At 36.9% G+C, this 27,899-nt stretch overlaps 1 protein-coding gene across 1 annotated transcript in view; it reads left to right on the top strand.

The window, feature by feature from the left end:
* Positions 1-27,899, top strand: part of GAN (gigaxonin) — a 46,049-nt gene that overhangs the window by 12,418 nt on the left and 5,732 nt on the right. The window contains exons 2-9 of the mRNA XM_039888813.1: positions 12,162-12,276; positions 14,627-14,977; positions 16,595-16,812; positions 17,020-17,141; positions 20,226-20,338; positions 21,283-21,432; positions 22,339-22,475; positions 22,728-22,856. Of these exons, the coding sequence (XP_039744747.1) occupies positions 12,162-12,276; positions 14,627-14,977; positions 16,595-16,812; positions 17,020-17,141; positions 20,226-20,338; positions 21,283-21,432; positions 22,339-22,475; positions 22,728-22,856 (1,335 nt within the window). The remainder of the gene's footprint in view (positions 1-12,161; positions 12,277-14,626; positions 14,978-16,594; positions 16,813-17,019; positions 17,142-20,225; positions 20,339-21,282; positions 21,433-22,338; positions 22,476-22,727; positions 22,857-27,899) is intronic.

Here is a 27,899-nt window from a genome sequence, read left to right as displayed (position 1 = left end):
ACCTGGGAGTCCTCAGGGGTGCCATCTCCTCCTACACTCCTCAGTATTCAGTTGATGCCAAGAACTGTCATTTCGACCTCTCAACTCTCTGGAATCTGTCTCCTCTTCACCTTGCTGATGATATTCATGTTCTAGCTTTTATTAGTTCTGAACTGTGACAGGATCTCCTATTGGTCTGTCTGTCTCGATGCTCTGTTCCCATCAGTCTTCCACACTGCTGCTGCCACAGTGATGTTTCAGGACTGTAATCAGATCATGTTAAAAACTAATGTCTTTGCAGACATGGTTGACTCAGGCTCTGGGGCAGGAAAAATACACCATGAGCCTTTTGTGCCTGAAAGTAAGAAGGTGCTCAAAAGAAGATAGAGGCTTTTTGAAAGAACATTGGAACCAACCTGAAAGAACTCCCAATGGCCAAAGCTGCAATAATTTGAGCAAGAAAATGAATAACAATAACATCACACTATAATCCATAGAATAAAGTAAATATCCGTATGTCTAGCAATGACTAAATGAATAGATGAGTAAAGAAATAAATGGGGTGGAAGAGATAGCTCTTTCTTACAGAAGAATTTCAGTTAATAAAAGTAGAAGGCATATGAGAATAGAAAATCATCATTTGAACAGCATAGTAATAATTGTTGCAGGCAAGATCCATCAATGGATAATTAGTGGGCTAAAGTCTGAGGCAAAAGATATTTGTATAATCTCAAATTATCTACTCCAGTATATTTATAACAAAGGGAAAATAGTTATTTTAATAACTTTGTCATGGAGGAACCCAGTAGACATCACCGTAGCCAAGTGGCCAAGATTAACATCACCAGTAATGATACATACCCACATCACATTCTCCCTGATACAATGCAGAGAATTGCATGTAATCTCTCCTGTAGTGTTCCTGCCAGCGATGCGTAACTTCAGTCTGATCATAAGAAATTAAACAAACCCTTCTCATTAACACCATATCAGGGTGTTATTTTGTCCAAACACTGGTAATGTTAGTTTGACCACATGGTTAAAGATGGTGTCCACCAGGTTAATCCACTCTTCGTAATTAAATAAATTATGGGGTGGGGCGATACTTTGAGATTATGTAAATATAGGCATACCTCAGAGATATTGAGGGTTCGCTTCCAGATCACCACAATAGACTGAATAAAGCGAGTCACATGGATTATCTGGTTTTCCAGCGCATATAAAAGTTATGTTTGCACTACACTTTATTAAGTGTGCAATAACATTATGTCTAAAAAAAGTACATACCTTAATTAAAAAATACTTTACTGCTAAAAAATGCTAACCATCATGAGTCTTCAGCAAGTCGTAATCTTTTTGCTGTGGAAGGTCTTACCTTCAATTTGTAAGAGAGTAAAGCATGCCTGTATTCCATTCTTCGTCAACTTTCACTCACTAGGTTTAGCGTCCACTTACACTTTGTAACTCCTTCTGTCATTTGTTAACATTCATTCCTTCTGTTATTTGTTAATTGGACTCCTAAATTTTAGGCTTAAGCAGCTGGGTAGAAAATAGTGCCATTTTCTAAGATAGGCACTACTAGGGGAAGAGCAGGCTTTCAGGAGGCCAGAAAGAAAGGAGTTATTGTGGAACATAACGGACACGAGAGAGCAGAAATAATGCTAGAGGCTTCAGATGAATGGGTTGAAACCCAAACTCCTAGAAATGACTGCAGCATTTCATTTGACTGACGTGAAGCCAATGGCTAGAAGTAATGGTTTGTCAGTTCCTCAGAGGTGGGGACTACCAGCTAGTTGAGATCTAATTTCTGAGTTCATCCCTAGTACTCAATACTGTGTGTGGAACAGTGAAAGGGACTAGCTGCACAGAACAGAGTCATTTTTCCAACACTATGGTTTTTGTTGATTTGGTCACACTTCATATTTTTCCCTCCAGGGATTACTGTGTTTCTGTCAGGTATAATTAATGTCACTTGTAGTTGTACATATCCATAGTTTCTGTGATATTCTGTGTGTCCTGCCTCCCCCCACTCCCTACTCTCCAAACACACACACATACCCAGCAGAAGTTTTCTTGAGCTGTTCCCTTTCTTAAGATGTAATTCGTACTTTCCATGTTCTCTTTTCAGAAAACGTTGTTTTCCCTCTGATAAATTTTCCCTTTGTTCAAATCACATGACTCTCGAAGGCATATGCTTTCTGTTCTTATATTCCAGATATTGATGTATTTGGGCATGGTTACTCAGAGCAGATCAAAATATGAAGTACTATATTTTATCTTCAGAGTGGATGATGTGATATCAAGGGGTAAATGGAAGACTTTTTGTGAATCCTCTTGCGTTGCATGGTCAGAGGGCAGAGAGTTTGTCAAGGAAGGCTAGGGCTGTGGCATCTTTGGAGTTGTTTCTGTATCATCTGCTTCAGCTTCATTACCACTGTTGGTTGGTGGGATGACACCTGAAAGGTAAACCCTTGATTTTCCAGAAACTTTAACTAATCTTTGTATTTTTCTACCACTTTATCACTCCTAATTTTCCCATGCAGTGCACTGCTAAGGTGAGTGGAAGGCAGTGAAAGAGAATGAAATGGTGCACTGGATAATTGGGCTCATTCACAGACTACAAACCTCCTTACCAGCCAGCCGTAGAGTCCAGTTTACAGTTGGCCTTAGCACAAAGGTGGATCAGTGCATCATGGATTAGGTAACTTTGCAGTGTAGACCATTTGACAGTCAGTTCTTGAATTGTTGACTGTACAGCACACTCTGGATTGGGGGCCAGGGTGACATATCACTTCAGTGTGGACAAACCAGTAGGATGCAGTGCAAGAAAGCTCACAACTGTTCCTCTGGTTAATAATGCCATTTCTAAACAGTTGTGCTCATTTTGTTTCTGGGCCACTTTGTTCAGAAACTGACACTGCAGCATTAAAACCCCCTGGCCATGTGCTGTCATCAAGTTCATACATATTTATCAAGTGCCTGTTCAGTAAACAGAACAAAAGTCCCTGTTTTCATGGATGTTGACATTAAACAAATGCAGTTTATTAGATGGTGATAAATTCTATGAAGAAAAATAAAGCAAGGAAGGGATGGGGGTGTTATTTTAGATAGTGTGGTACCTGGACCGATCTTTAGAGGGGTTATTGGAGCAGAGACCTGAAGTCAGCAAAGGGTTAAACCAGGTGATTACGGGAGTGGGAGACAGAACATTCCAGGAGGGAATGTATTAGAATCAACTGGAGAACTTTTTAAATATAGTCTTGGACCTAACCTAGTGGGTCTGGTAGGGGACCCAGGGATCCGCTTTTCTATAAAAGCTCTCCAGAGGATTCGGGGAAGCCAGGTTGGGGAGCTACTGTTAAAACCCATTCAACTTATGAGTCATTCCAGGATCTAAGTGAGGAAAAAGTTTTGACAGTAAGTGAAAATTATAATCTCTCTAGATAAAAAGAATTGGAAGCAGAGAGAAATGAAGAGGGAAATCAAAGGAAATAATGATGGAAAAGAAATGGTATTGAACCTCTATTAGAATGCCACTCTTGAAATAAAGATCAACTCTTAGAATCGTAATAGGAAGAATGTGATCCCAGTTCTACTTTTTCTTTTCCACCTCCTGCTCTAAGTGTACCAGTATTAGGCCGGCGACCATCCCAGATGAGTCATGCAGCATCAGACTGTTCTTTTTGTGGTGTCTTCTCACTACCCCCCTAACTTTGCTTGGCCCTAGAGAAGAAGCACCTCAGTGATTAGTTAGCCTGTGTAGGTCCTGGGGCATGGGAGGGGAGCTTACCTAGAGTCTGTGGCTCCTGGTTCGCATTCCACCGTGTGCCTAGGGGTTTCCTCGGGCCTCCCTACGGGGCCCCTGGTCATGTCCCAGACATCTGTGTAAATGCTCTTCCGTGAAGCTGGGATTCTCGGGTAGCAGAACAGTGAGATAGGCAGGTTCTTGATTTCCTACTCACAAAAAAGTGGGCCATAAAATGCCTTGTCATGAGAGAATACCATCTGTTGAGGGAAATATTACCTGCAAATTTATACTTCCATTAAGTTAAAGGGGACTTGAAAAATACATTTTTAAAAGTAGACTTTATATTTTAAAGCAGTTTAAGGTTCACAGCAAAATTGAAAGGAAGGCACAGAGATTTCCCCTGTACTCCCTGCCCCCACACATGCATAACCTCCACATTACCCCACCAGAGGGCACCTTTGTTACAGCCGATGGGTCTACACTGACACATCGCTGTCACTCAAAGCTCATAGTTTACATTAGCATTCACTCTTGGTGGCTTTGGATAAATGTATAATGACATGTATCCACCATTATGGTATCATGGTAACAGTAGTTTCACTGTCCTAAAAGCCTTCTGCCCTAAAAATTCATTTTTGATAAGGTTTTTAGGAGATCATGAAGACAAGTGGGGCCAGCATCTGTAATACAGACTTTCCACAAGAACTTAAATTATTAGTTTGGCCTGAGAGGGCAAATGGAGTTGTGAGCCTAAGCCCCTCTGCACTTCGCTACCGGTCTGGTAGCTACATGGTTTGAGGTGATAGGAATCATTTGAAACCATACAAGTAATGCCATGAATCACTCCAGAATTTCTGTAAATCATGACTTCTTGAACATTACATTCTCTTGCTTTATATTTGGGTATGTTTTCTTGCTTTTCTTGGAGACTAGCTTTTGCATTAGAGGGGAAGAAAAGTCACCTAGACTTATTCTGTCACTGTTAAATCAAAACCTATTCAGTAATGTCTGTTATGATTCTTGGAAGAGGAGGACCTGATTATCTGAGTTGTTTGTTATAGCATTTAGACACATCGAACTTTTTCAGCAACTGGAAGCCAGTAAGAAGAGGACTGTGTATATAACCAACATAGTACTTTGGCTCTGTCATACTTATTTAAAAGTTGTAGACTTCTTTCTTTCGTGGATGTAAAACTGAATAAAGTTCTTTATTAGCTAGCAGCCAACAACTTTTTTCTTCTAAAATCTCTTTCTAATGTTGTCAGGGAAAAGAAAAATTGATTTTGTTTCACTTGTGTTCAAAGTTAATAGAACAGAAAATAAATGCTTGCCCAGAAGATAAGTGATTGGAGGAAAAATAAACACACTGCATGGCCCACAGAAGGCATATTATAAATCCTAGATAACTGGTTGAGTTAGCTGGATTCATCTTTTAGGACTCAACAGGATGTGTTTCCAAAGCCATCTCTGCAGTAAGCCTGTTTTAGCAGGTTAGTCCAGAAATGTTCAGGGATGGGAGAGTTCTCAAATCACCTCATTTAACCTCGACTTTTTACAAATGAGAAAACGGGCAGAGAGGGTGAAAGTCTTGCCCTAGAAACAGAAATTGGGGAAGAATGTGACAGGCATGGATATTTATATCTGAATACTTGAGGCCCAATTTTATCATACTCCCAATTATTTCTAGTTTTTTCAAAGAGTGTTAGGAAATTCTCAAAGTGACATTTTAAGACTGCTGTATTTTTTAGGAGAGAGTTTGTAAATCGACATCACGTAATGAAAAATAAAGATACTGTGACTTCCAGTAAATTTGCATATAATCTTGTTGCTTCCTGGAACAGAACTGGAAAACATAGAAAAGAATACTTGATTTACTTCCTGTTACATATGGACTGATTTTAGAAACAAAACCACTAGTTATTGACCCTTTTGCTTAGCTTATATAAATTTATTAATTCATTCAGTTCAGTTCATTGAATTCTCAGTAATATGTGGTAGAGGAGATAGGAATGATGTGCAAGGTGAGAAAATTCTAAATAAAAAAGGGAAAGTTGTGGATAAAATGTTGGACTAGAGGAGTAATAAATGTTAATTGGTAGATATTGGAAAAATTATGGTATAAATGTTAGGGTATTTACTGAAGGAAAGCAATGTAAAGCAGAATGGAACAAAAACTAAAGGGATACAGAGATTTAGTTGGGGAGCTGGGGAAAAAATGAAGAAAAAAGGCAGGACAAAACAAGTTTATGAGGTTATTAAATGAGAAAGGGATGGTGACTAAGAAATGAAAGAAGGAAGTAACAATGGCAATAGGTATGAAACAAGATTGTTTCACAATAGATTTGAGTGACTCTTACTATCTAAGATTGGAAAGGACTAGAGAAGGATTAACTTTCACTATTTTCTTGACAGATAGATGGTCATCCAGCCTACTGAGATGTCCTCTGTAGACTGGTCATGGTCTGTGAATTGTTACCTGTCCACAATAATATATCAAGAATAAGAGTTTAGAAACTCTTGTAGCAATTTGACAGTAATTTTATGTTCATTGACTCTAATGACAAAATAATCGGAGCCTGTATTTCATATGTCTTTTTAATTTAATTTTTCTAAAAATTCATTTTTTATTGCGGTATTATTGACATATAACATTATATTAGTTTTACATGTACACCATAATGATTCAATATTTATATATATTGCAAAACGATCACCACAATAAGTCTAGTTAACATCTGTCACCATACATAGTTACCAATTTTTTTTTCTTGCAGTGAGAACTTTTAAGATCTATTCTCAGCAACTTTCAAAATATTCATCTTGGATGGATTAGAAATATAAAAACACACTATAGATAATCAGAGAAGACCCCTTGCTACTCAAAGTGGTCTGTAGACCAGCAGTATCTGCATCACCTAAGAGCTCGCAGACACTCAGACCCCAGCCACAGACCTTTGGAACCTGCATTTGACAAGGTCCCCAGATGACTCATGTGAACATTAAAATTTGATGTTGAGAGGCCCCAACTCCTTCAGTCCTTTCAGTGTTGATCAGATGAAGTTAGAAAGCTTTTCCTCATACTGATTCACTGATACACTGCTGCACTGTTCCCAAGGTCATACAGAAAAAAAAGTATGTAACAGCACTTCAGATTTAAACACCACTATCAATTCAAAAACTCTTTTTTTACACATAATTGTTGAACTGCTATTCTTTGTAAACTTCCGGGCTAAGTTGTAGGGTTACAGTGATAAAGAGGACTCAAGGAACTTAAAGTTTAGTAACAGAGATATGAAAGAGGGTATTTATATAAATACCACAATAAAAAATGATGAACCTATAATGTCAAGTGCTGGGGAAATTTATAGCAGGAGAAGTTACTTTTTGTCTGCTTGGAGGTAAAGGTGGCGGTGCATCTTGCGGCAAGGTGGAGTGATAAAACCCTTTTGTGGAATTGGTATTTGAATTACAGTTGACCCTTAAACCACACAGTTTGAACTGCACAGTCCACTTACATGTGGATTAACTTCAGTAAATATATAGTATTATAGCTGTATTTTCTTTTCCTTGTGATTTCTTTAATCGCTTCATTGTAAGAATACAGTTTATGATACATATACAAAATATGTATTAATTGACTGTGTTATCGGTAAGGCTTCTGGTTAGCTATTAGTAGTTAAGTTTTGGGAGAGTCAAAAGTTATCTTCAGATTTTCAACTGTGTGCGGGGAATGGGTACCCCCAACTCCTCTGTGTTGTTCAAGGGTCAACTATAGTCTTTAGAAGATGAGTAGGAATTAGATGTGCACAAATGGTATTGGGGGGAGGTCAAAAGCAGGATATGAAAATTGGAAGGTTTGAGGACAGGTGTAAGAGTCTAAATTTAAACCTTATTTAAAATTTATCGTTTACTTTCAGATGTTTAGAGACTTCGTACAGTGATTTATTTTTCATGGGCTTTGAAAGGATCTGGTTTTATAGAATGTCTGAAATACTCAGTGCTCATATTAAATCTTTTTTCTGTCCTCTTAGCCATTGTCTTATACTCTGCCACCAGCTGAGAGAAAACTTAAAAAAAAAAAAAAACTAATCTAGTCATATGGTTCAAAAATAAAAAGGAGCAATAATGAACAGTCGGGCTCCTTGTAACTACTTTCCCAACAGCCCAGTGCCCGCTCCCACCACCCTCTACATCCCACACACAGGCATAGATAGCCCCTCTTGTTGAACATGCAATTACTTTAAAAATAAGAACAACTCGAATTTTAGGTTGAGCCTCCTCTATCTGAACACATTTTGGAGCTACTGTCTTTAAAGGGTTAGCAACTTTCTCAGTCTAGGTCCAGTCAGAAAGAAACCAAAGTAACTTGAACACAGAAAGTTTGATTAAAAGAGTTATTAACTATGACAAGAGATTGCAGAAATGAGGGATTGCCTAATAAGAAGTAAAGAAAACTAAAAAAAGAAAAAAGAAAAGAAAGTAAAAAAAAAAACTGAAATAGCTGAAAGTATCCACTACACCCAGGGCTGAGATCCAGACTTTATTGGACAGGGCAGAGCTATGGCTCACTGCATAGCAGAGAAGCCATACTGGTGGGAATGCTTGAAAACAGCCATCTGGAGTTTGCCAGAAATCTGTCCTCTAAGGTACTTGGGAAGGCTGTTCATGGGGAAGTGTCTCACCAGAAACACTGTACTACAAAACTTCATAAAAGAGGTTTGGGGGCGGGGGGAATGGTGGCAGGGTCCTTCTGGCAACTGTGCACTGCAGTCTGATTCTGAAAAGCAGGCTGCATTGTAGGAGCCTACCAAGCTGCTATACCAGAAGCAGAAAACAAAACTCTTTCCTCCTGCAATGTCTTTCCAGCACCCTCTACTGAAAAGTTTAGCATCTTGCTAGCTGACAAAAGAAAATTATTGAAAGGCTCAGATTCATTTTTACAGAGGCTGCAGAAAGGGGTGAATTTGGATCTGAGAATTAATACACTGATAATTAAGGCAGCAACTAAATAGTACAGACATCCTAAGTGAAGCTTTACTAGAAGACATGTCTGCTGCCAAAATAGTATATGATGCATTTCAGAGCCAAATATTGATGTTTTAGGTATTAATCTTACCACTTAACTATTTTTCTCTCTTGGTTGAGAATTGACTGAAAAGTTTTTCTTCAATTTTAATAAAAATGTCGAGCATATAGATGAAACTAGGTACAGCAAGAAAAATGAAATACCTTTTCAGTAAAACTACTAGTTCAATAGAAACTATAGAGGCAGGAATAGCAGATATGAAATATAGAGAGGAAACAAAGTTGTCTGAATATCCCCTTTATACCTCCAGGTCATTATATAGTCCATCAGTTTCATCTTAGAGGTCTACCAAGGCCTTCTGCTGGCACCAGAATGGATTGGCTTCCTTCTTCTGGTATTATCCTAAGACCATCCTTCACTATCCCCTGCATTCACTTCACTTCTTTCCTGTGTTGGATCACATCTTTTTAGTATCCAGGATCATTCTCTTTGTTGATGTACTGTCTTGTTTGTTGGAGCACATTTTCCAACATCATTCTGAGATGGTTGCATGGGAGATAAATTGTTTTGAGACCATGTATAGCTAAAAATGTATATTTTATCCTGACATTTGGTCGATAGTTTGGTTATAAAAATCTAAGTTGGAAATACTTTCCTTCAGAATTTTGAAGTCATTCCCTATTGTTATTTAATTCCCATTTAAATGTATGAATACATTCTGATTCCTATTCTTTTCTGTGTAAACTTTTTTCATTCTGGAAGCTTATAAGAATTTTTTGTTTCCAGTCTTCTGAAGTATTATGAGGATATGCCTTGGAAAGCACTTGAGCACTTACTTGATAATCTCTTTTTTTGTGGGGATATCCCTAATTTATCGAATGCTCAACCTTCTGGACCAATTTCCCAGTTTTCTACCTTTGCCTTTTTGCTCTCTTTTCTGGGAGATTTCTACAACTTTTTATTTTGACATTACATTAAAAAATTTTTTTATAGCCCTTAAATTTTTTTTGTTGTTGTTGTACTTTTTATAGCATCCTATTCTTGTTTCATGAGCACAATATCTTCTTTTCTTTCTGGGAATATTAATAAAAGATTTTCTTTTTTTCTTGACTTTTCATCTTGCATAATCTTTGCTACCTCCAAATTGCCTTTTTTCTGTTGGTTTGAATTCTGTCATTCTTTCTCAGACATCTGTTGAGTCCTGTTTGCTCAATTTTAAGAGTAGGGCTCTGAAGCAGAGTTTCTTAACCAATGTGCCAAAAAGATAATATGTAGCAAGTATGTGAAAATAATGGTGGTGTCAGCCTTCAGAGTGGCTGAGCAGCATCTGGGAAGGCTGAGGCCCCCTATTTGCCCCTGGCCCTACACAGTCTCATCTGTTTACCCCAGAAAATAACACATTTTCTACATGTGTTGTAACATGAAGTTTCAGAAGTGCTGCTCCAAAATGTATTATAAGCTCAGATCCTACAGGTTAAGATTATTGACTGTGGGTTTCACTGATAAAGCTGGGTCATTTTCTTGGGGCATATCTATCTTCATATCTTTAGGGGTTTTTTCATTTGATTGTTTGTTTGTTTTTGGTGAGTGGCTAATCAAATCCTCCAGAAGAATCTTCCAAGTTTCTTTTCTGGAGGATATAAATCTGCCTCTGGCATTTTAGGAGCAGAATCTAAGGGGAAAAAAAATCTGGTGGTCTCAGCATTCAGACTATACTCTCGTAACTCTCTCAGTTTTTGGTACAGTACACCTACCCTCAAATGTGCCTGATCTCCCTGTCTAGAGACCCACCCTCAGTTTTATAGTCTTCAGGATATAAATCACTTACCTTCCACTGGAGCTGAGAAGAACCTTAATAAACTGTGCAAGAAAGTTGTGTACATATGTGAAGGAAGGTTCTGGGAATTCAGCTGCTTCTTAAGATTTTGTCAATCCGTTCTTCTATTTTTAGTTCATCTTTTACCCTTCCTTCCACAGCTTCCTCCATACTTCTGATTCCTATCCTGAATGCAAGTTAGGGTGTGCCTTGGCTTTCCTCACTGCTAAATTAGGAATGTCTTTTAAAATTTGGGTAAGATGTTAGTTCTTAAACAAGAACAGAAAGCATTGACCATGAAAAAGTATTCTTCACATTGTTCATCACCTTAAAAAAAGTGTCAAGTCTGCCAAGGATTAACATGAAGAATATAATAGAGTCCTCAACCTGAATATGAGGAGGATAATGAACTCAGTAAAAAATGAACAGGAGACTTGAACTAAACTTGTGTGTTTCATAGAAGAGGAAACACGTGTGGCTATAAACATATGAAGAGATGTTCACCTGGATCATGAGGGAAATGCAGATTACAACACAAGGAGAGACCATATTTCACTCAGCCGAAGTGGAAGAACTTAGAAAGTGTGACTGATTCAAACGTTAGAATTTGTGGATCCACAAATTCTCCTACACACACCAGCTGAGACTGTAAACTGCTCCAACTATTTTGCAGAGTAATTTAGTGTCATCTTATACTTTGGAGAATAATCTAGTGTAATTCTACTCCCAGGGCCACAACCAAGGGAAATTTATTTTGCATAATACAAAAGGAGACATACACAAGACTAATCATAGCAATACTGTTCACAATACCAAAAACCTGGAAATGGCCCAGAAGCCTATCAACAAGAAAGTGGAATATTGTACAGCAAAAAGAACAAAAGAACCAGTGTGATATGCAGCAATATGAATGACTCTTAACAATATATTGGATGAAAAAAGCCCCAAAAGATTGCAGACATTATGAAACTTTATGAAATAAAAACAACTTAAAATTATGTACAGATGCACACATTTATTTATATATTATATATATTTCATGGATGTTATACATCATGGATATAAAAATAAAGTTTTATATATTACATATTTAATGAATATAGTAATATTGTGTTATGTATGTTTCATGGATACAATAAAAAAGAAAGCAAGGGAAAAGTGAACATAGGATTTAGGATGATAGTTACTCCAGGTGGGAGAAGCAATGGAATGGATTAGTGAGGAGGACCACTGGTTAGAAGCTGGTTATTGTCAAAGTCTTAGCTTTTGTTTTGGATGGTAGGTTTGTGGGGTCCTTGTTACATTAGTGAAAATAATTTGATAATTACCTGAAAAAAGCCTAAAGGACTGGAGTTTTCAAGGTGAAGTAGAGATCACATGAATCTTACTTCTTTGGTTGTCTGTTTATTTCTTAAGAAGTAGCATTCTGAATCCTAGAATAAATGTTTAGTAGTTTAAAATTATAAAAAATAATTTTCTAGGTGGGGTTCATATACTGATAAGTATCATACTTGATAGAGTATTTATTGCATAAATATTTATAGCTATTTCTGTTCTTTCACAGAAATTTTACATTTTTTTCCCTTTCTTAGGACAAAATTAAACTATAATCCTCCAAAAGATGATGGATCAACCTATAAGATTGAACTTGAAGGGATATCGGTAATGGTTATGAGAGAGATCCTGGATTACATCTTCAGTGGGCAGGTATGATGAGATACAAAGGAAGAAAGACTAAGTAGAGGCTTCTCAAGCTCAGGGTGAGGGTCTCCTTTCATCCATTCTATGACCACATAACACTTCATCTTCTGTCATTGTGTCCTTGCTAGTATCTCCTACTGCTAGGCGTCAGGTGTGTTCTTCTGATGCTCTGCTCTTTCCAAAAAGGCAGACTAAGTAACTTCTCACTCCATCCCAGTTTTTAATTTTACCATCCTGAACTCCACCTTTCAGCATGGGATATGAAGAATGTGGGATGCTTCCTTCACTGCTGTCTTTTTGTTTTTAAATCTTAAGTCCAGTCTTGTTTTGTACTCACACTATTGGGGAACTCATTTTCCATGGAAATGAGAGCTTCTTTGGGCAGTGGGGATTATTTTGTAGAAATTAAATGTTCCAGACTCACACAAATGACAGGTCCCTGCATCATATTCATGACTCTTTGGTCCTGTTGCCTCAGCAGGACCAACATTCCTATACCACCCCTGTTTCTTTCTTTCTCGCTTCCCTTTACTCTGTCTACCCATGTACATTTCTGGGGATTTAATTAAAGCCAAGTAAGAAAGTGATCATTGATTAGGTTTCTTTCCTTTTCTTTGCCCTACTCCAACCTCCTACCCCATATTATGTGATTTAAAGTATAGTGTGAGGACTTGTAAGAAAAATCTTAGGTGTGAACCAGGGCCTGTTTTTTCAACAGGAAGAAGTGTATCTCATGTTTGGTTATGAGAGAATGCGTTTTATCTCTACTGTTGTTGAGAGCTTGTTTCCTATTCTCTCCATTATTTCTTTTCATCTTATTTTACTTTTTATTTTTGTGAGGGCTGTGTCTTTTACATGTTTCTTAAGTATTCTGAGTGTACTGCTTACTTTCTCTAAATATATTCATTCTCTCCAGCATCTTACCATTTGGCAAAAGATTGTCATCTTTTTTGAAATTTTGGTTTAATTTTATGTTATCTCCTTCTCTTTTCTCTAAATGCTGCATAGTGGGTGTGCGGATGTAAGGTTTTGTGTACATGTGTATATTTGTTAAAAATAAATGAACTTAAATTAATTTTAGGACAGCCCTTAAAATACTGGAGATAGTCTATGGCATCGCAAAACCAGACTTAGGACCGGCCTCTTAGTTTACTTGTAAAATCAATTCAGTGGCAGTTATAACAAGTTATAAGCCAATAAGATCATGTTCATGTTAAGGCTTAGATTTGCAACTTGAAACCTTATTTACAGATTTTTGTTCCCAATTTAAATTAATTATGGTTTTAAAATCATAGCTGCAACATAAGTTATAACAAACTCCTAATTTGGCAGTTTAATTTTATTGAGATGAAATTTAGTGTTTTTTCACATGCCTGGATTTGAATAGTCTACAGCTATCCACTTTCTTGTGGCTAAATTTAACATGTTATATAAATGGGAAATTTCTCTGTATTTGTAGCTTACTCTATACACTTCTTTACAGTTTTGTTGCTCAGTTTCTAAGGCAATTGAAAGTTGTACATTTTGTTTGTATTTGTGGTACACAGTGTGTAAAATGTAGTAAAATGTTTCTTGCTGTACTCTGAAATCTCTTCACATTTTCAAATAGAGTATGGGTACCCATTCTTTGGGAGAGTCTGGACCGCTTGTGATTTTGTCAATATTTTTTCTTTACATTGTCTTATTGTTGTATGAAAAAACTGTCAAGTAGATGGAAGAAGTATCAATCAGGAAACTGAAGAAAATTAAGGAAAAGTAAATGTTCATAAATGTTTTTTTTTTTAATCTTATAGTAGGAATTTATTCCAGAAAGTAGCTTTGAGACCAAATCGTATCTATTGCACTGAGTGCGATGTTTGGCCCACGAGGCTCCTGAGGCAGTGTAGAGCCCCCTTATTTCAAGGGGCTTGCATTCAGTTATACCATTTGGCAAAAGAATGAACTTAATGTACTTGGAGGCAAGATTTTCAGTAGTTTTGGTGATAGTTTTCAAAGAAATCACCTTCAGTTTACCATAGAATACAGAACTTTCCATTTCCTAAGCATTTCAGTCATTTAAGGTTTTTCTCTAAATTAAGTGGAGAGGTGAGCAACAGGACAATTATTGGCAGTTAACATTGGTAAAGCAAGGGATGCACTGGGAGCCAGCCACACACTGCTCATGTTGTTTGAAGGTTCCTTGGGGCCCTCAAACTCTTCCTGGAAAAAAGTACTGTGATGAACTGTATAAAATTGCCAATATTCAGTCATCTTTGACTTATAGAAATGGAGTTTTCTTTGGTTCAGAATAATAGATTAGTGGTTAGGGTTTTAACTATTTTTATTCAAATATAAAATATTTATGATATTCTTACAGATCCGGCTAAATGAAGATACCATCCAAGATGTTGTACAGGCAGCGGACCTGCTCCTGCTGACAGATCTTAAAACTCTGTGCTGTGAGTTTTTAGAAGGCTGCATTGCTGCTGAGAACTGCATCGGCATCCGTGACTTTGCACTTCATTACTGCCTGCACCACGTCCATTACCTTGCCACAGAATACCTAGAGACTCACTTCCGAGATGTCAGCAGCACAGAAGAATTCCTAGAACTGAGTCCTCAGAAGCTTAAGGAAGTGATCTCTCTTGAGAAGTTAAACGTTGGCAATGAAAGATATGTATTTGAAGCAGTAATTCGATGGATAGCACATGATACAGAAATAAGAAAGGTATCTAAAGTTTATAATGTGGTCTAACTTTGCCTTTGACTTATTTCATTTATTAGTTATTTTTCATCAAAATTGTAGATGTTTTATTTTTCTCCTCCAACATGAATTTCTTGCAAAGTTGTGTTCTAAAATGTATTTGTAAAATATCTTCCCATAAGGTTGGTTTTTCAGACCAGTCTACAAAAGCCCATGTAACACAATATAGGAATGAAAATATGAATACTTTTAAGTTACGTTATATCCTTTGTATGTTGTTTTTCATGGGAAAGTGCATTTTAAGCTTAAGCTGAGGATTATAGAAATGTAGCATCCCCGCCCTCCCTTTCAGCATCCTTCCCCTCTACTTCGCTGGGCTAACCCCTACAGCAACTCTCATGCAAACAGCAAGGCAAGGGGGGGCACTCGGAGCTCTGGCAGAGGGGTGAGGGTCTTGGGCTCTCCCTGAAGTGATTGATACCACCTGGGAGAAAGCAGGTGAACATTTTGGAGTTTTCATGGTAATGCAGTTCCAAATAGGAAGGCTCTTGGAGTGACAGCCGGGTAAGAAAAGGTCGTAGAGAATATCAGGCTTTAGGTCTAAATTTTTAATACCATTGGGGGAGGGAGCAAAATTACAGGGCTAAGTCCAATATTTCTAAATTAGAGACTAGCTTCAATTACTTTATTCAAGATAAGTGTATTAGGTTTTAGAGTAGTTTTCAAAATGTACAATCGCATTGTTAATTGTTCTTGATAACTATTGACTTATGTTTTAATGATTTTCTTGTAATTTTTCAAATTCTGTAGGCCTATGAATATGTCGATTTAGAAACTATGACTATAGTCACAGCATAGTTAGTACAGTTAATGTTCCATTTTCTACATTAGTTGGGTAAATTAGGAAAGGAAATAGAACAGTTTCCAGCTTGCTCCCATTCACTGAGACCACTGTCAATAGCTTCTCCCTGACCGTCTTGCCTTAAGGAGATGACAGTGTCAACTGACTGCAGGGGAAACGAGGCAATTCTTCATCCTTTAGTTAACCTGAACTTGATGCTGTAAAGACTGTTGGCTTTTAATGCTCAGGGTATAGAAGAATATACCTTAAAACGACTATTTCAAAACCAAGAAAAACTAGTAATTGAAGAGTTTCACCTTATATATGTAGAATGCTATAGTCAAATTTAATGATTATCAAAAGTATGTAATTCATATCATACATGTTAGATATTTTTAACGATTACTGAAGAAATGAGTAGTAAGTACTCAGATGATTTTTTTTTAACTTTTCTATATTTTTCTTGTAATATTAATGTTGATACATTTTCATTATCTGGTTTACCATATTATATCAAGGTATACTATATAGAATGTTTCTATCAATGTGATTTAACTCACAGCACATCCAAGTATGTGAAATAAAACAAACTATAGCAGAGTTCTGAGTTTTCCTGTTGCTATGGAAACCCTTTAGGGTGTAAAGAAAATTGCTTGAAACTTTGCAGTGATACATCAACTATAAATCTGAATTGATGATATTTTTAATTAAACTTTTATTCTGCTATGGGAAGTAGAAAGGAAAGGAGCCAGTATGCATTCTCCATTTTTTCTCTCCATCCTTTCTGCCCTCTTCTGCAGGTCCACATGAAAGATGTTATGTCAGCACTATGGGTTTCAGGGTTAGACTCCAGCTACTTACGGGAACAGATGCTGAATGAACCATTAGTACGAGAAATTGTCAAAGAGTGCAGCAACATACCACTGAGCCAGCCACAGCAAGGAGAGGCAATGCTAGCAAACTTCAAACCCCGGGGCTACTCTGAATGCATTGTGACTGTTGGTGGAGAAGAAAGAGTGTAAGTATGGGTGTGCATTTTTTGAAAAGTAGTATAAGAGAAGAGAGATGTTCATGTACACAAGAGTTCATAATATTTTTCAGTATCTAAAGCATAATAGCGATAGATTTTTTAATGGTTTAAACATTCTTAGAGCAGTAAAACTAGTCATAGTTATTATAAGTAGAACTACATAAAACTTAACTGATAATCTATTTATTTTTTTAGTTCACGGAAACCAACAGCAGCAATGCGATGTATGTGCCCTCTCTATGACCCTAATAGGCAGCTTTGGATTGAACTGGCTCCTTTAAGCATGCCAAGAATTAACCACGGAGTTCTCTCAGCAGGTATTGTTATGTGGTAAATTTTAGTTAAATATGAGATCAGCGTGTAATTTCAGAATTGTACAGAATGACTCAAAGCCTTTTAAAGATATAATTTTATTATTTCTCTGTGACGACATTTTCCGTGTAGCTGAAGCTTTCAAGACTATGCCAGGAAGAAGAGTATCTTCTGTCAGTCCTTATTGTTCTCAAATCTTTAATACGTAGCTATTTTTAAGACTTTAGTAGAGAAGCATTTTACTTGATGTCTTAACTGAAAGAAGCGCAAAATTCAGTGACTTACTACCAATTATCTGTGTGACCATACCTAGAACACAGAATTTATTTGAACTGTGGTAGTTTCATCATCTTTGAAATTCATGAAATTTAGAATTACATTACGTAACTATATCTAAAATAAATATGTATGGAAAAGCGGACATTTCATATGAGACTTTGGAAAATATTACTGACATTAGCAATGACTTCAATTATTTTTCTACAGAAAGTATGTTTTAGTTGACCTTTACAAGTTCAAAAATAGCTCCGCATTATTCAAAGCTCTCACTCAAGGAGCTGATAGAAAACATTGTCCTTGCTGCCTTATCACTGTTTGCTACTTTTCTCTTCTGCTTGGATCTACCTTTTTGGGTTCACTCCATAAGGACCATTTCCTTTAATTCTAATTATTGTCAGCAGTCCTCCTCAAATCCTTATTTTATGGTCTCTGCTTTCTCGTTAACATTATCTGAAAAAATTTTAAAACTGTACCACACTAAACCATATTATAGAAATAGCTAAAGCTATACTGTAGTATAGAAATGGAATCATTTTCTGAGAATCATTTTCAAGATTATCGAAGTTATTGTGAGTAATAAACAGCTGGATAGAGTGGTATAGCCAACAAGATGTGGATCTGATTTCCTCGTTCTGTCTTTTTAGAATTAGCTTCCTTAAGCTTTCCTCCCATATGTACACCTTCATAATTTTCATACATACTCACCTACCACAAAGGTTCCTAAATCACTAATTTCTAAAGATTTCCTAGAGGAGTCAGCATTTCAGGAACTTAAGCAATGAGGAGAGGAATCATGTCCAATAGTCTTGACCGAAGTGGGAAATGATTGAGTAGTTCCTATTTATACGCCCTATTCTATGTTCCTTCTTTTCTTGCCTTTATAAAAAAAATCGTTTGACTGACTTTTTGTTCATTCAGTTGTTTCTCTCGCTACTAGTTTAGAGGTTACATTCTCTGTTTATGTTCTTTTGAAGGATTCCTTAGAAACCATAGCCTGTGTTCTTAAGTGATCAAAGACAGAAATTATTCAATACATTTATACTCTATTTTTCATGTTCTACAGTCTAACAGTCTTAAAATACATGATTATTTATGAATAAAATATTTATATATACATGTTTTATTAATATGTTTTACATATATATCTATAGGTAGATAGTGTTTGTTTAGATTTACCCACATATTTACCACTCTCTTTGTTTTTCCTTCCTTCTTACTCCTCAGACCTTCCATTTGGGATCATTTTCTTCTCTCTGAAGTTCACCCCTTTCAATTTCCTTCATTGTGGGTCTACTGGTAGACTGTTCAGATTTGTTTGTCTGAAAATGTCATTATTTTGTCTTCATTCTTAAAGGATCTTTGTTGAGTATAGAATTTTAGGTTGGTATCTATTATTTTTTAGCATATTAGAGATGCCTTTCTACTGATTTCTGGCTTCCGTTGTTGTTAAGTCAGTTGGCAGTCTAAAAATCTGTCCTTTTCTCTGGGCTGTATTTAATATATATATAGTCTTTGTTTTCTGCCATTTCACTACAATGTGTTTAATTAAGTGCACATTTTATTTGAAATTTTACCATATTTGAGGATTATTGGGGATCTTAACTCTGTGTTGGCCTTTCATCAAATCTGGAAAACTTTTATCGTGTCTTCAGATAGTGCCTCTGCTCTAATCTCTCTCCCTCTGCTTTTAGAAGTTAGATTAAACATGGTTAGACTTTTCTACTCCATCCTATGTCTCCTGCCTTCTCTTTGTTTTATTTTCCATCTTTTGCTTCGCCGTATTGCTTTCTTTGTGATTTCTTTTGATTTATCTTCCATTTAATAAATTTTTTCTTTAACTATGATGATCAGCCATTCAATCCATCCATTGGATTTTTAATTTTATCCTTTTTTTTTTATTCCTAGAAATTCTCTTTAAATCTTTTTCAAATCTACAAGTCATTTCTGTAGCCCCTTTGCCAAAAGTTATCTTCAAATTTGTCTTTTATTTTTTAAATATAGTACGCATTGTTTATATCTTTCTGATTAGTCCAATATTTGAAATTTGAAATCTTTGCAAGACTGCTTCCTGTTGTTTGCTTCTGCTGGTTCTTCTTCGCAGGGTCTAGTTTCTTTGTATACCTGAGTACTTTTGGCTAGGTGCCGATCATTTTATTAAAAATTATTTGTAGGAATAATTTGATGCTTTCAAATCTTAGAATGTTAGAATCTAAAAGCATAGATTACGGTACTTTCTAAAATAGAACTTTTACATTAGTTTCTGCTAGTTGCCTGAAAACACCACTAATTTGGAATTACTATAAATCAACTTCAAATTTTGAGATTTCCTAGGCAAGCAAGGAGATTTAAATCTGGTTTCTAGTACTGGTTGGCCTTCATCCAGATAGTTAGAGCTTTGGAGAGTCTCTCCTGCAAGAAGCCACACTTTCTATGGGCCTTGGGTTTAGATTTCTTTCTTTTTCATCCCCTCAGAGCCATTAAAAGAAAGGTAGAATATTTTTTCAAAATAGATGAACTGAGATAACCCAGAACTGCTTGGTGACTGAGTGGGTGGTGTCCGTCTTCTTTTTATGCTATAGAGTAGAGAGAATCCACTCAGACATACTGAGCGAAGTAAAATGGTAAAAGTGACTCACAAACTTGGCTCTGTCACCATGGATCAAATGAAATGTGATAAAGATCTCAAATCCATTGTTGTCAGAATTTTCTCCACATATTGTCTCTATAGCTATGGCATTTATATTCAACAGGAGATAGGTGTTCAAGACTTAAGTTTCAACTTTCTCATGTGTCTCCTTTGATTTTTGCAGAAGGATTTTTGTTTGTATTTGGAGGCCAAGATGAAAATAAGCAGACCCTGAGCTCAGGAGAAAAGTATGACCCAGATGCAAATTCATGGACTGCATTGCCACCAATGAATGAGGTAAAACATTGCTTTTTTAATTTAATGTTATTTTTTTCCTTTAGTACTTTGTTTTGTATTTGAGTATAAGAAATAGCAACCCTGTAACCCCTTCCCCACCGCCTAATAGACTGCTGCCTGCCCTCCGAGCTCTTCTCTCTATACTTTCCCCTTACTCAGTCTGACCTCCTCAGTCTCTCAAACCTTCTAGAAATACTCCTGCTTCAGGACCTTTGCCAAATACCCATATGCCGTGCTCCTTGATTCCTTCGTTGTTTGTCTGTATAGCTCCTTGTCAGGGCAACCTTCCCTCTAGCCCCTCAGCCCTCCTGTCTCTCCTACCCTGCTTTCTCTTCATACCATGTAACACCTTCTCACATACTCTGGAGTTTTAAAGTGTTCATGCAGACTTTTTGATGGCAGGGTTTTGTTCGGAGCTCTATCTTCAGCCCCGTAATAGTGCTAGGCACATACGGACACTAAGGAAATATTCATTGACCGAATGAGTTGTGAAATGCCTCAGGCGTCTGTCATTGCCTGTTCTCCTCACTGCCTTTCCAGCCCCAGGCTATCCTGTTGCTGTGGTTCTTGTCTTTAAAACATCAATCTGGAAAACAATTATAGTCCATTGCTAAACACAGATAATTTTATTGAACAGAAGGCAACAGTCCTTTTTCTTGTCATAAGCTATGGTGAGTAAAAAGTAATGATTCTGAACATGAATTACATGCAGGTAATTCTCTAGTTTTGAGAAATTCTTGGACTTGTATTCTCTGTCAATTGTGATAGAAAAGTGAGCTCCTAGAGAAGTCAGAAATATTTGAACAAGATGGTTTTGAGCATGGCAGTTCTTTGCTGGAACTCTGGAATATAATGATTTCTATAATTTTTGTTAAATATGTAACTATCAGCTTTCGATAGGTTAGCTGGCCTTTCGTATACAAAGATCTTTGATGTCTTTTCAGGCAAGACATAACTTTGGAATTGTGGAAATAGATGGAATGCTGTACATTTTAGGAGGAGAGGATGGTGAAAAAGAGCTAATTTCCATGGAGCGTTACGACATTTATTCTAAAACCTGGACAAAGCAACCTGATCTAACCATGGTTAGAAAGGTGAGAACTATATCTTATGATTACAAACTGGATTGTAAAGATTAATGTTTCTTCATTTTCTACACATGCCTTTTAATATGATTGATAGTGTTAAAAGAATTAACGTTATAAAATTCTGCCTCTATTGGTAGTTTGCTTTCATTATTATCAGCCATACACCAAGATAGGAAACAGAGTGTGTGTTTACCGTGACAGTGGGCTCTGTGCAGCACTGCTATGTCCAAGGCCTACTTGATAAATGCTTTGTGAGTGCACTCACCTAGGAAGCAACCAGATCTCCCAAATCGATTTGCTTTATTATCATATAGTACTGGGGAGAAACATTAATCTACAGGTAAACAATTACCACTGCTTACTGTACAGAGTGAAAACAAATGGCTCCTGTTAGCTGTTTAGAGCATTGTCTGCATTTATAATCCCTGGTGTAGGCAGGGAGTTCATCATCAAGCCAAAGCTCTGTCCAGTGCTGCAGCTATTTTACTTCTTTAGGTACTGGGATGTACTCGTAATATGTCCTCTCACTGTCTGTGCCCTTTCAACTAAATTATTTTGGGCAGGAGTGAAGTGGCATCTTGCTCCATGGAATCTACATCTTGGAATCTTCAAATAGTGGTGAAAGGATGGAGAGACTGGAAAGCTCCTTTAAAAATGAAGGTTATTTACTTAACTCACTTGGTGAAATAGTACTAGATGAAGCGAATCCTTTTCTGAGGATTAACATGTGTATTACCTCACTTTACTCACTTTTAAAATCCTGTGTTTTAATATTGGGAAGCACCATAGTTTTACTATTAGAAATCAAATCCTTTTCCAAATATCTTACAGTGTTCTCTAGACAAGTTAATATTTATTCATCTAACTTCAGTAATAAATGTTGCCTTTCCCACTGTTGCTTTCTTGTTTCAGATTGGCTGCTATGCAGCTATGAAAAAGAAAATCTACGCCATGGGTGGAGGATCATATGGAAAACTGTTTGAATCTGTGGAATGTTATGACCCGAGGACCCAGCAATGGACTGCTATATGTCCACTAAAAGAGAGAAGGTGAAGAACCTGATATGGACTTTATAGGTTTCCCTGAACCTTGCTTTTACTCCTCCTTTCACACAAACCTTTTATTTGATTTGGCATTTGATTTACATAAAATTAAATGAACAATCCACTGCCTGAAAAAGAAAGACCCACATGTTCACCAAACACCGAATGTTGCAGAGTTAAAACAAGCATAAGAAGAATTAGGAAATCGGGTCATGAGTTGTAAATCCAATAGCTAATATGCTCTGTGTGGCCTTTCAGATTTGGAGCGGTGGCTTGCGGAGTTGCCATGGAGCTGTATGTATTTGGAGGAGTTAGAAGTCGTGAGGACATCCAGGGTAATGAGATGGTAACTTGCAAGTCTGAATTCTACCATGATGAGTTTAAAAGGTAATTATGAATGGTTTCACAGCTGCTTTTGCAACTTTTTGTTTGTTTGCTTTCAAAGTCATGTTTTAGCTTTACTTACTTTTGTTTTCAAGTTACTTCATTTTAGGAGCTAGGTCTCCTATTTAGGAGATATGTCTAATGCATGTTAGATATTTAATTCAGTGACTTCACAAGTAACTTAAAGGAAAACCATAGAAAAGTGTTTCTAAAATGTAGATCAGACCTGGACACTTAGTTGCTTAAAATCATTCATTGGCTCCCTGTAGCTTTTAGGAAAAAGTTTAAACTCTTTCACTTAACATATATAGCTATTTGTGATATGGCCTTTGTCTTCTCCTTCCGCTACTATTCAGTGTAGATGCTTCACTTGACTTGCACTCAGCAACATTTTTCTCCCAAACATGTCCTGGTTATCTCAGCGCTATGCCTTTGTACTATTCCTTTTGACTAAAATTTCCCTTTTCATATTTGTCCAGTCAATTTAGCCTCTTCCAAAACTCTGCTTAGTTATCACTCCCTAGAGGTCTGATTTCAGTTTCTCGATCTGTGATTTCATAGCACTCTGTACATATTACCACTCTTGGATTGTAGTTGTCAACCATAAGCTCCGTCAGGGCAAGGTCCAACTCTGCCAACTTTGGACCCTAGCTTTAGCATTGTAACTGGCCTATATTAGACATTCAGTAAAATGCTGATTAAATGGGTGAAGAGTGGTGTCGGAGACTTAAAACTTCTGACAGGCTGCCATATATGACTAGTAGAGTGGATAACATTCTTCCCAACCTCCCCTCTCTTTCCTCCTCTCACAGGTTTTATTATTGTAACCACTAAACAATGTCCTTATTGCAGTAATATTTTCAAATCCTACAGGGAAACTGCCATGCTAAAATTAATCTTGTGATAGTTTCAGTCATGTTACCAGAAGGGGGTGCCATCATATAATGTTTATTTTACATTATTTTAGATTAGGACAAATAATGAGCAGTTATCAAGGTTTTGAACGATGTATAAATGTTACCTAACTTTTAATGTATTTTAAATTTAGGGAATTTGCATGCTCCCTCCCCCCTTTAATTACAGGGGTAGACTATTTTAGGAAAATTTATTAAACAAAGTGTGAGAACAGTTTAGAGCAGCGGTCCTAAACCTTTTTGACACCAGGGACCAGTGCTCCTATGAGAATCCAATGCCTGATGATTTGAGGTGGAGCTGAGGCGGCGATGCTTCGGCAATGCTAGTTAGTGCTGGGAAGCGGCTGCAAATACAGACGAAGCTTCACTCACCTGCCTGCCACTCCCCTCCTGCTGTGCGGCCTGGTTCCTAACAGGTCGCTGGACTGGTATCCACCAGTCTGCTGCGGGGGTTAGGGACCCTTGATTTAGAGGATGTTTGCTAGGGTGGGGTTGGAAGCAGAATTTCAAAGACTTTTCTACATTACTTTTCCTTGATATAACACGATGAGGGCTGACAGTCCAAGGTATGAAATAGTATGTTAATTTCCTGCCCAAACGAATCTCGAGACCATCTGCCCAACTTCATTAACAAGTAATGGTCAGTATGTTTGGTTTCTGATAAAATATTGATATGAGCCTTTTTCATAATGGCTGAATTACCGTTTAGACGGTACAAGCTGTAGAGCTATAACTCACTGGAATAATCAAGGTTGCTTATGATTTTACCACTTTCTGCCCTTATTTTGATATATAAGACTTAAAACTGGCAATAAAATTTCTCAGTCTGCCCTTGATATGCTACAAATTATAGGAACCTTTATATTTCTATCAGATTGTTTCATATTTATAGTTGATAAGCTTTCAATATAAGTATATTTATTACTTGCTTTCAGTTCGTAATTGTTAAACCATGAGTATTGTTCCTTCTTTGCTATTTAAAAGCACCTCTAAATAAAATTCTCATATGTTTAGTTTCCTTATTTCTAAGCTCTCTAATGTTGGTTTATAAATAGAATGAAGAACGTTTAGTTTTTCTTGTCAATATAATATACATTTGACCTTTGAACAACACGGATTTGAACTATGTTCATTTATATGTGGATTTTTTCCAATAAATAACATACAGTACTGTAAATATATATTCTCATGATTTTCTTAATAACATTTTCTTTAGCTTTATTGTTAGAATGCAACATACATAGAACATGCAAAATATGTGTTAATTGATCGTTTATATTATCGGTTAGTCTTCCGGTCAACAGTAAGCGCTTAGTAAAGTTTTGGGGGAGTCAGAAGTTATACATGGATTTTTGACTGTGCAGAGGGGTCGGCGCCTTTAACCTCCCCACCTCCCAGGTTATTTAAGGGTGAACTATATAGGATTCTCACTTGCTTAGATAACACTAATCACATTTGTAACATAAGTGCCGTGTATTAACTCAACTCATTTAATCTGCACAACAGCCCTGTGAGATATAGGTACTCTTTTTATTCTTATTTTACTTATGAGGAAACTGAAACAGGTTAAGTAATATGCCCAAAGACACACAGAGTAGCAAGTGGCAGAGCTTGAATTTGAACTCGGGAATTCTGGCCCCAGCGTCTACCTTTCCCATAAATATCTATAGAAAGAAAATAGCATATTTTTATTTCTTAAAAGATCAGATGTTTCCAAGTATGTTATATTTGCATTACCTGGAAACTGTTGCCAGATGAGCAATCTGTATTAGATTGGAGACCATTTATTGTTTTAAGTAATCTCTTGTCTTTCCTGCCTTTGTTCCCTATTTTTAGGGTAAAACTTTCCTGGAAAACTGCCATATCTTATTATTTTCTATGTTTCTGACTAAAAACAAACTGAAGGAAAGCAAAGTAATTGCCATAAGTTATACCAAGTCATAGAAACAACTTACTGTATCTGAATGACAGTGTCTCTATTCTGTTCCTCGTGCCCCGCTTCTTTTACTAATATTACCATCCACTCAGTTGTCCATACTCAAAAAACATCATTGATTCTCTCTTGTCCTTCACATCTCATCAGTTTTCATGCCTTATTTTCTTTTAAAAAAATTTTTTTTAAGTTTTTATTTTTCAATTAGAGTTGACATTCAGTATCGTTTTATATGAGTTTCAGGTGTTTTGCGTCTTTTTAAAAACTTTTTTAAAGGTTTTTATTTTTCAATTAGTGTTGACATTCAGTATTGTTTTATATTAGTTTCAGGTGTTTTGCGTAGTGGTTAGAAGTTTATATAACTTACAAAGTGATTACCCGGATTACTCTAATACCCACATGGCATTATTTATAAATAATTACAATATTATTGACTATGTTCTCTAAGCTGTACTTCACATCCCCATGACAATTTTTTATCTACCAATTTGTAATTCTTTTTTTTAACTTGAATATTTTTCACATTCACCCACCTTATGTCTGTGCTCCTTTCACTCTTTTCTTATGTGCAGTGTCATTAGCCTTCTAACCAGTTTTCATTCATATATTCACCTACCTGTGCATTTGAAAAATTAATGTGACTTTGATCATTTCATTCTCCTGATGCAGATTCTTCATATTTCCCCATTACTTGCCAAATAAAGCTAATAGTATTTAGCAAAGGGACAGGCCTTGTAGTTCCTCCAGCACCCTCTATTGACAAAGCTTACCACTGCAGTTTTCTTTCCAACTAAGAACCAGCTGTTGATGATAATTTTCTCCGTCGTGTGTTTTCCATTTCTGCTCTTGTGTTATTTTTTTTTTCTTTTTACTTAGAGTTTATTCTGCTCTTCCTTTCCTAGCTACTTCAGGTAGAATTTTGAATTTTTTTCTTTTCTCTGCTGAAATCTTCTACCTTTTCATCATAAACACCTTTCCTTCCTCTTACTGAGCATAGTTGTGGTAGCTGCGTTCAAGTCCCTGCCTGATAGAAAATCCCAGCATCTGAGTCATCTCAGAGTTGGCATTTGTTGATTGTTTATTCCCTTGAGAATGGGTTCTCATTATTCTTGCTCTTCTTTCGTTGAGTAATTCTGGATTGCATCCTAGACATTGTTGAGGCCCTGAGGTCTCGTATTGCTTCAGAGTATTGCTCTGAGAGTTTTAGCAGGCAGTGGATTTGATTAGACTCAGATTGCAGGCTGTCACACCTGCAGCGGGCAGCCGCTCACGTCTCAATTCAGTTCTTCAAGCCTTAGTTATAAGCGTTTGTGGTTCTGGGGTCAAAGACTTGAGAAAAGTGGATGCACATATAGGGGTTCTTCTCTACTTCTCATCTTTATGAGATTCCTCTGCACACCTCGGTGATCCTGGTTGCCCCAAGATGCTCTATTTACCCTGATTCCAGTGACCAAAAAGACAGCAGAGTTTTTTTTCAGGGTTTCAGCCATTACCCTCAGCCTGCCCTTGGATAAAGCTACCAAAGAACAGAAACACTCTGCATGGAAGACTTGTTCATCTTTCAGCTTCCCCATATCGGCCTGCTTTTACTCAGACTCCTGAGTCCTCAGGCAGTTGTTTGTTTTATTTTGTCCAGAGTATATAGATGTTACTTGCAGGAAGATCAGCTTTTTAAGAGCTCCTTCCTCCCTAAAAGCAGAAACCTCTCTAAAGCCCCCTCTTGCTTCTCTCTCCTGAGTTGATTGCCCCTCTCTTCTTATCTTCTCTTCTTGCCTGCCTTTCTCGTCCTGCTCTGCTTTCCCTGAAGCTTGCTGCTGTGATCCCTGCTATATTTTAGTGTCATTCTCGGGGGCCTTCTTAATTCTGAGTTATTAGAAGATACTTCATTGTAGCTTCCCAGTCCTGATAAGCCCAAGTTTGAAAATCTTGTAACTAAAGGCATAATATTGCCTCATTCATTACAAAAAAATCACCACTACTTAATGATGCCTCCCATCATAGACACTGTGCAAAGTGCTTTACATTAGCAATTTCGTTTCATCCTCACAGTGGTCATTTGAAGTTGGTGATGATGTCTGGTATCTCCACTTTACAGAGACTGGGTTAGCTAAACTATTCAAGGTCAATGAAGTGATAAATGGTAAAGAAATGCAAAACTACTTGCCTTTTCTACCTGTTTTATTAGTAACAGCTAAATAC

This window comes from Pteropus medius, unplaced genomic scaffold, assembly GCF_902729225.1.
Source record: "Pteropus medius unplaced genomic scaffold, Ma_sr-lr_union100, whole genome shotgun sequence".
Taxonomy (NCBI): domain Eukaryota; kingdom Metazoa; phylum Chordata; class Mammalia; order Chiroptera; family Pteropodidae; genus Pteropus; species Pteropus medius.
This window is presented reverse-complemented; position numbering and strand designations above follow the sequence as displayed.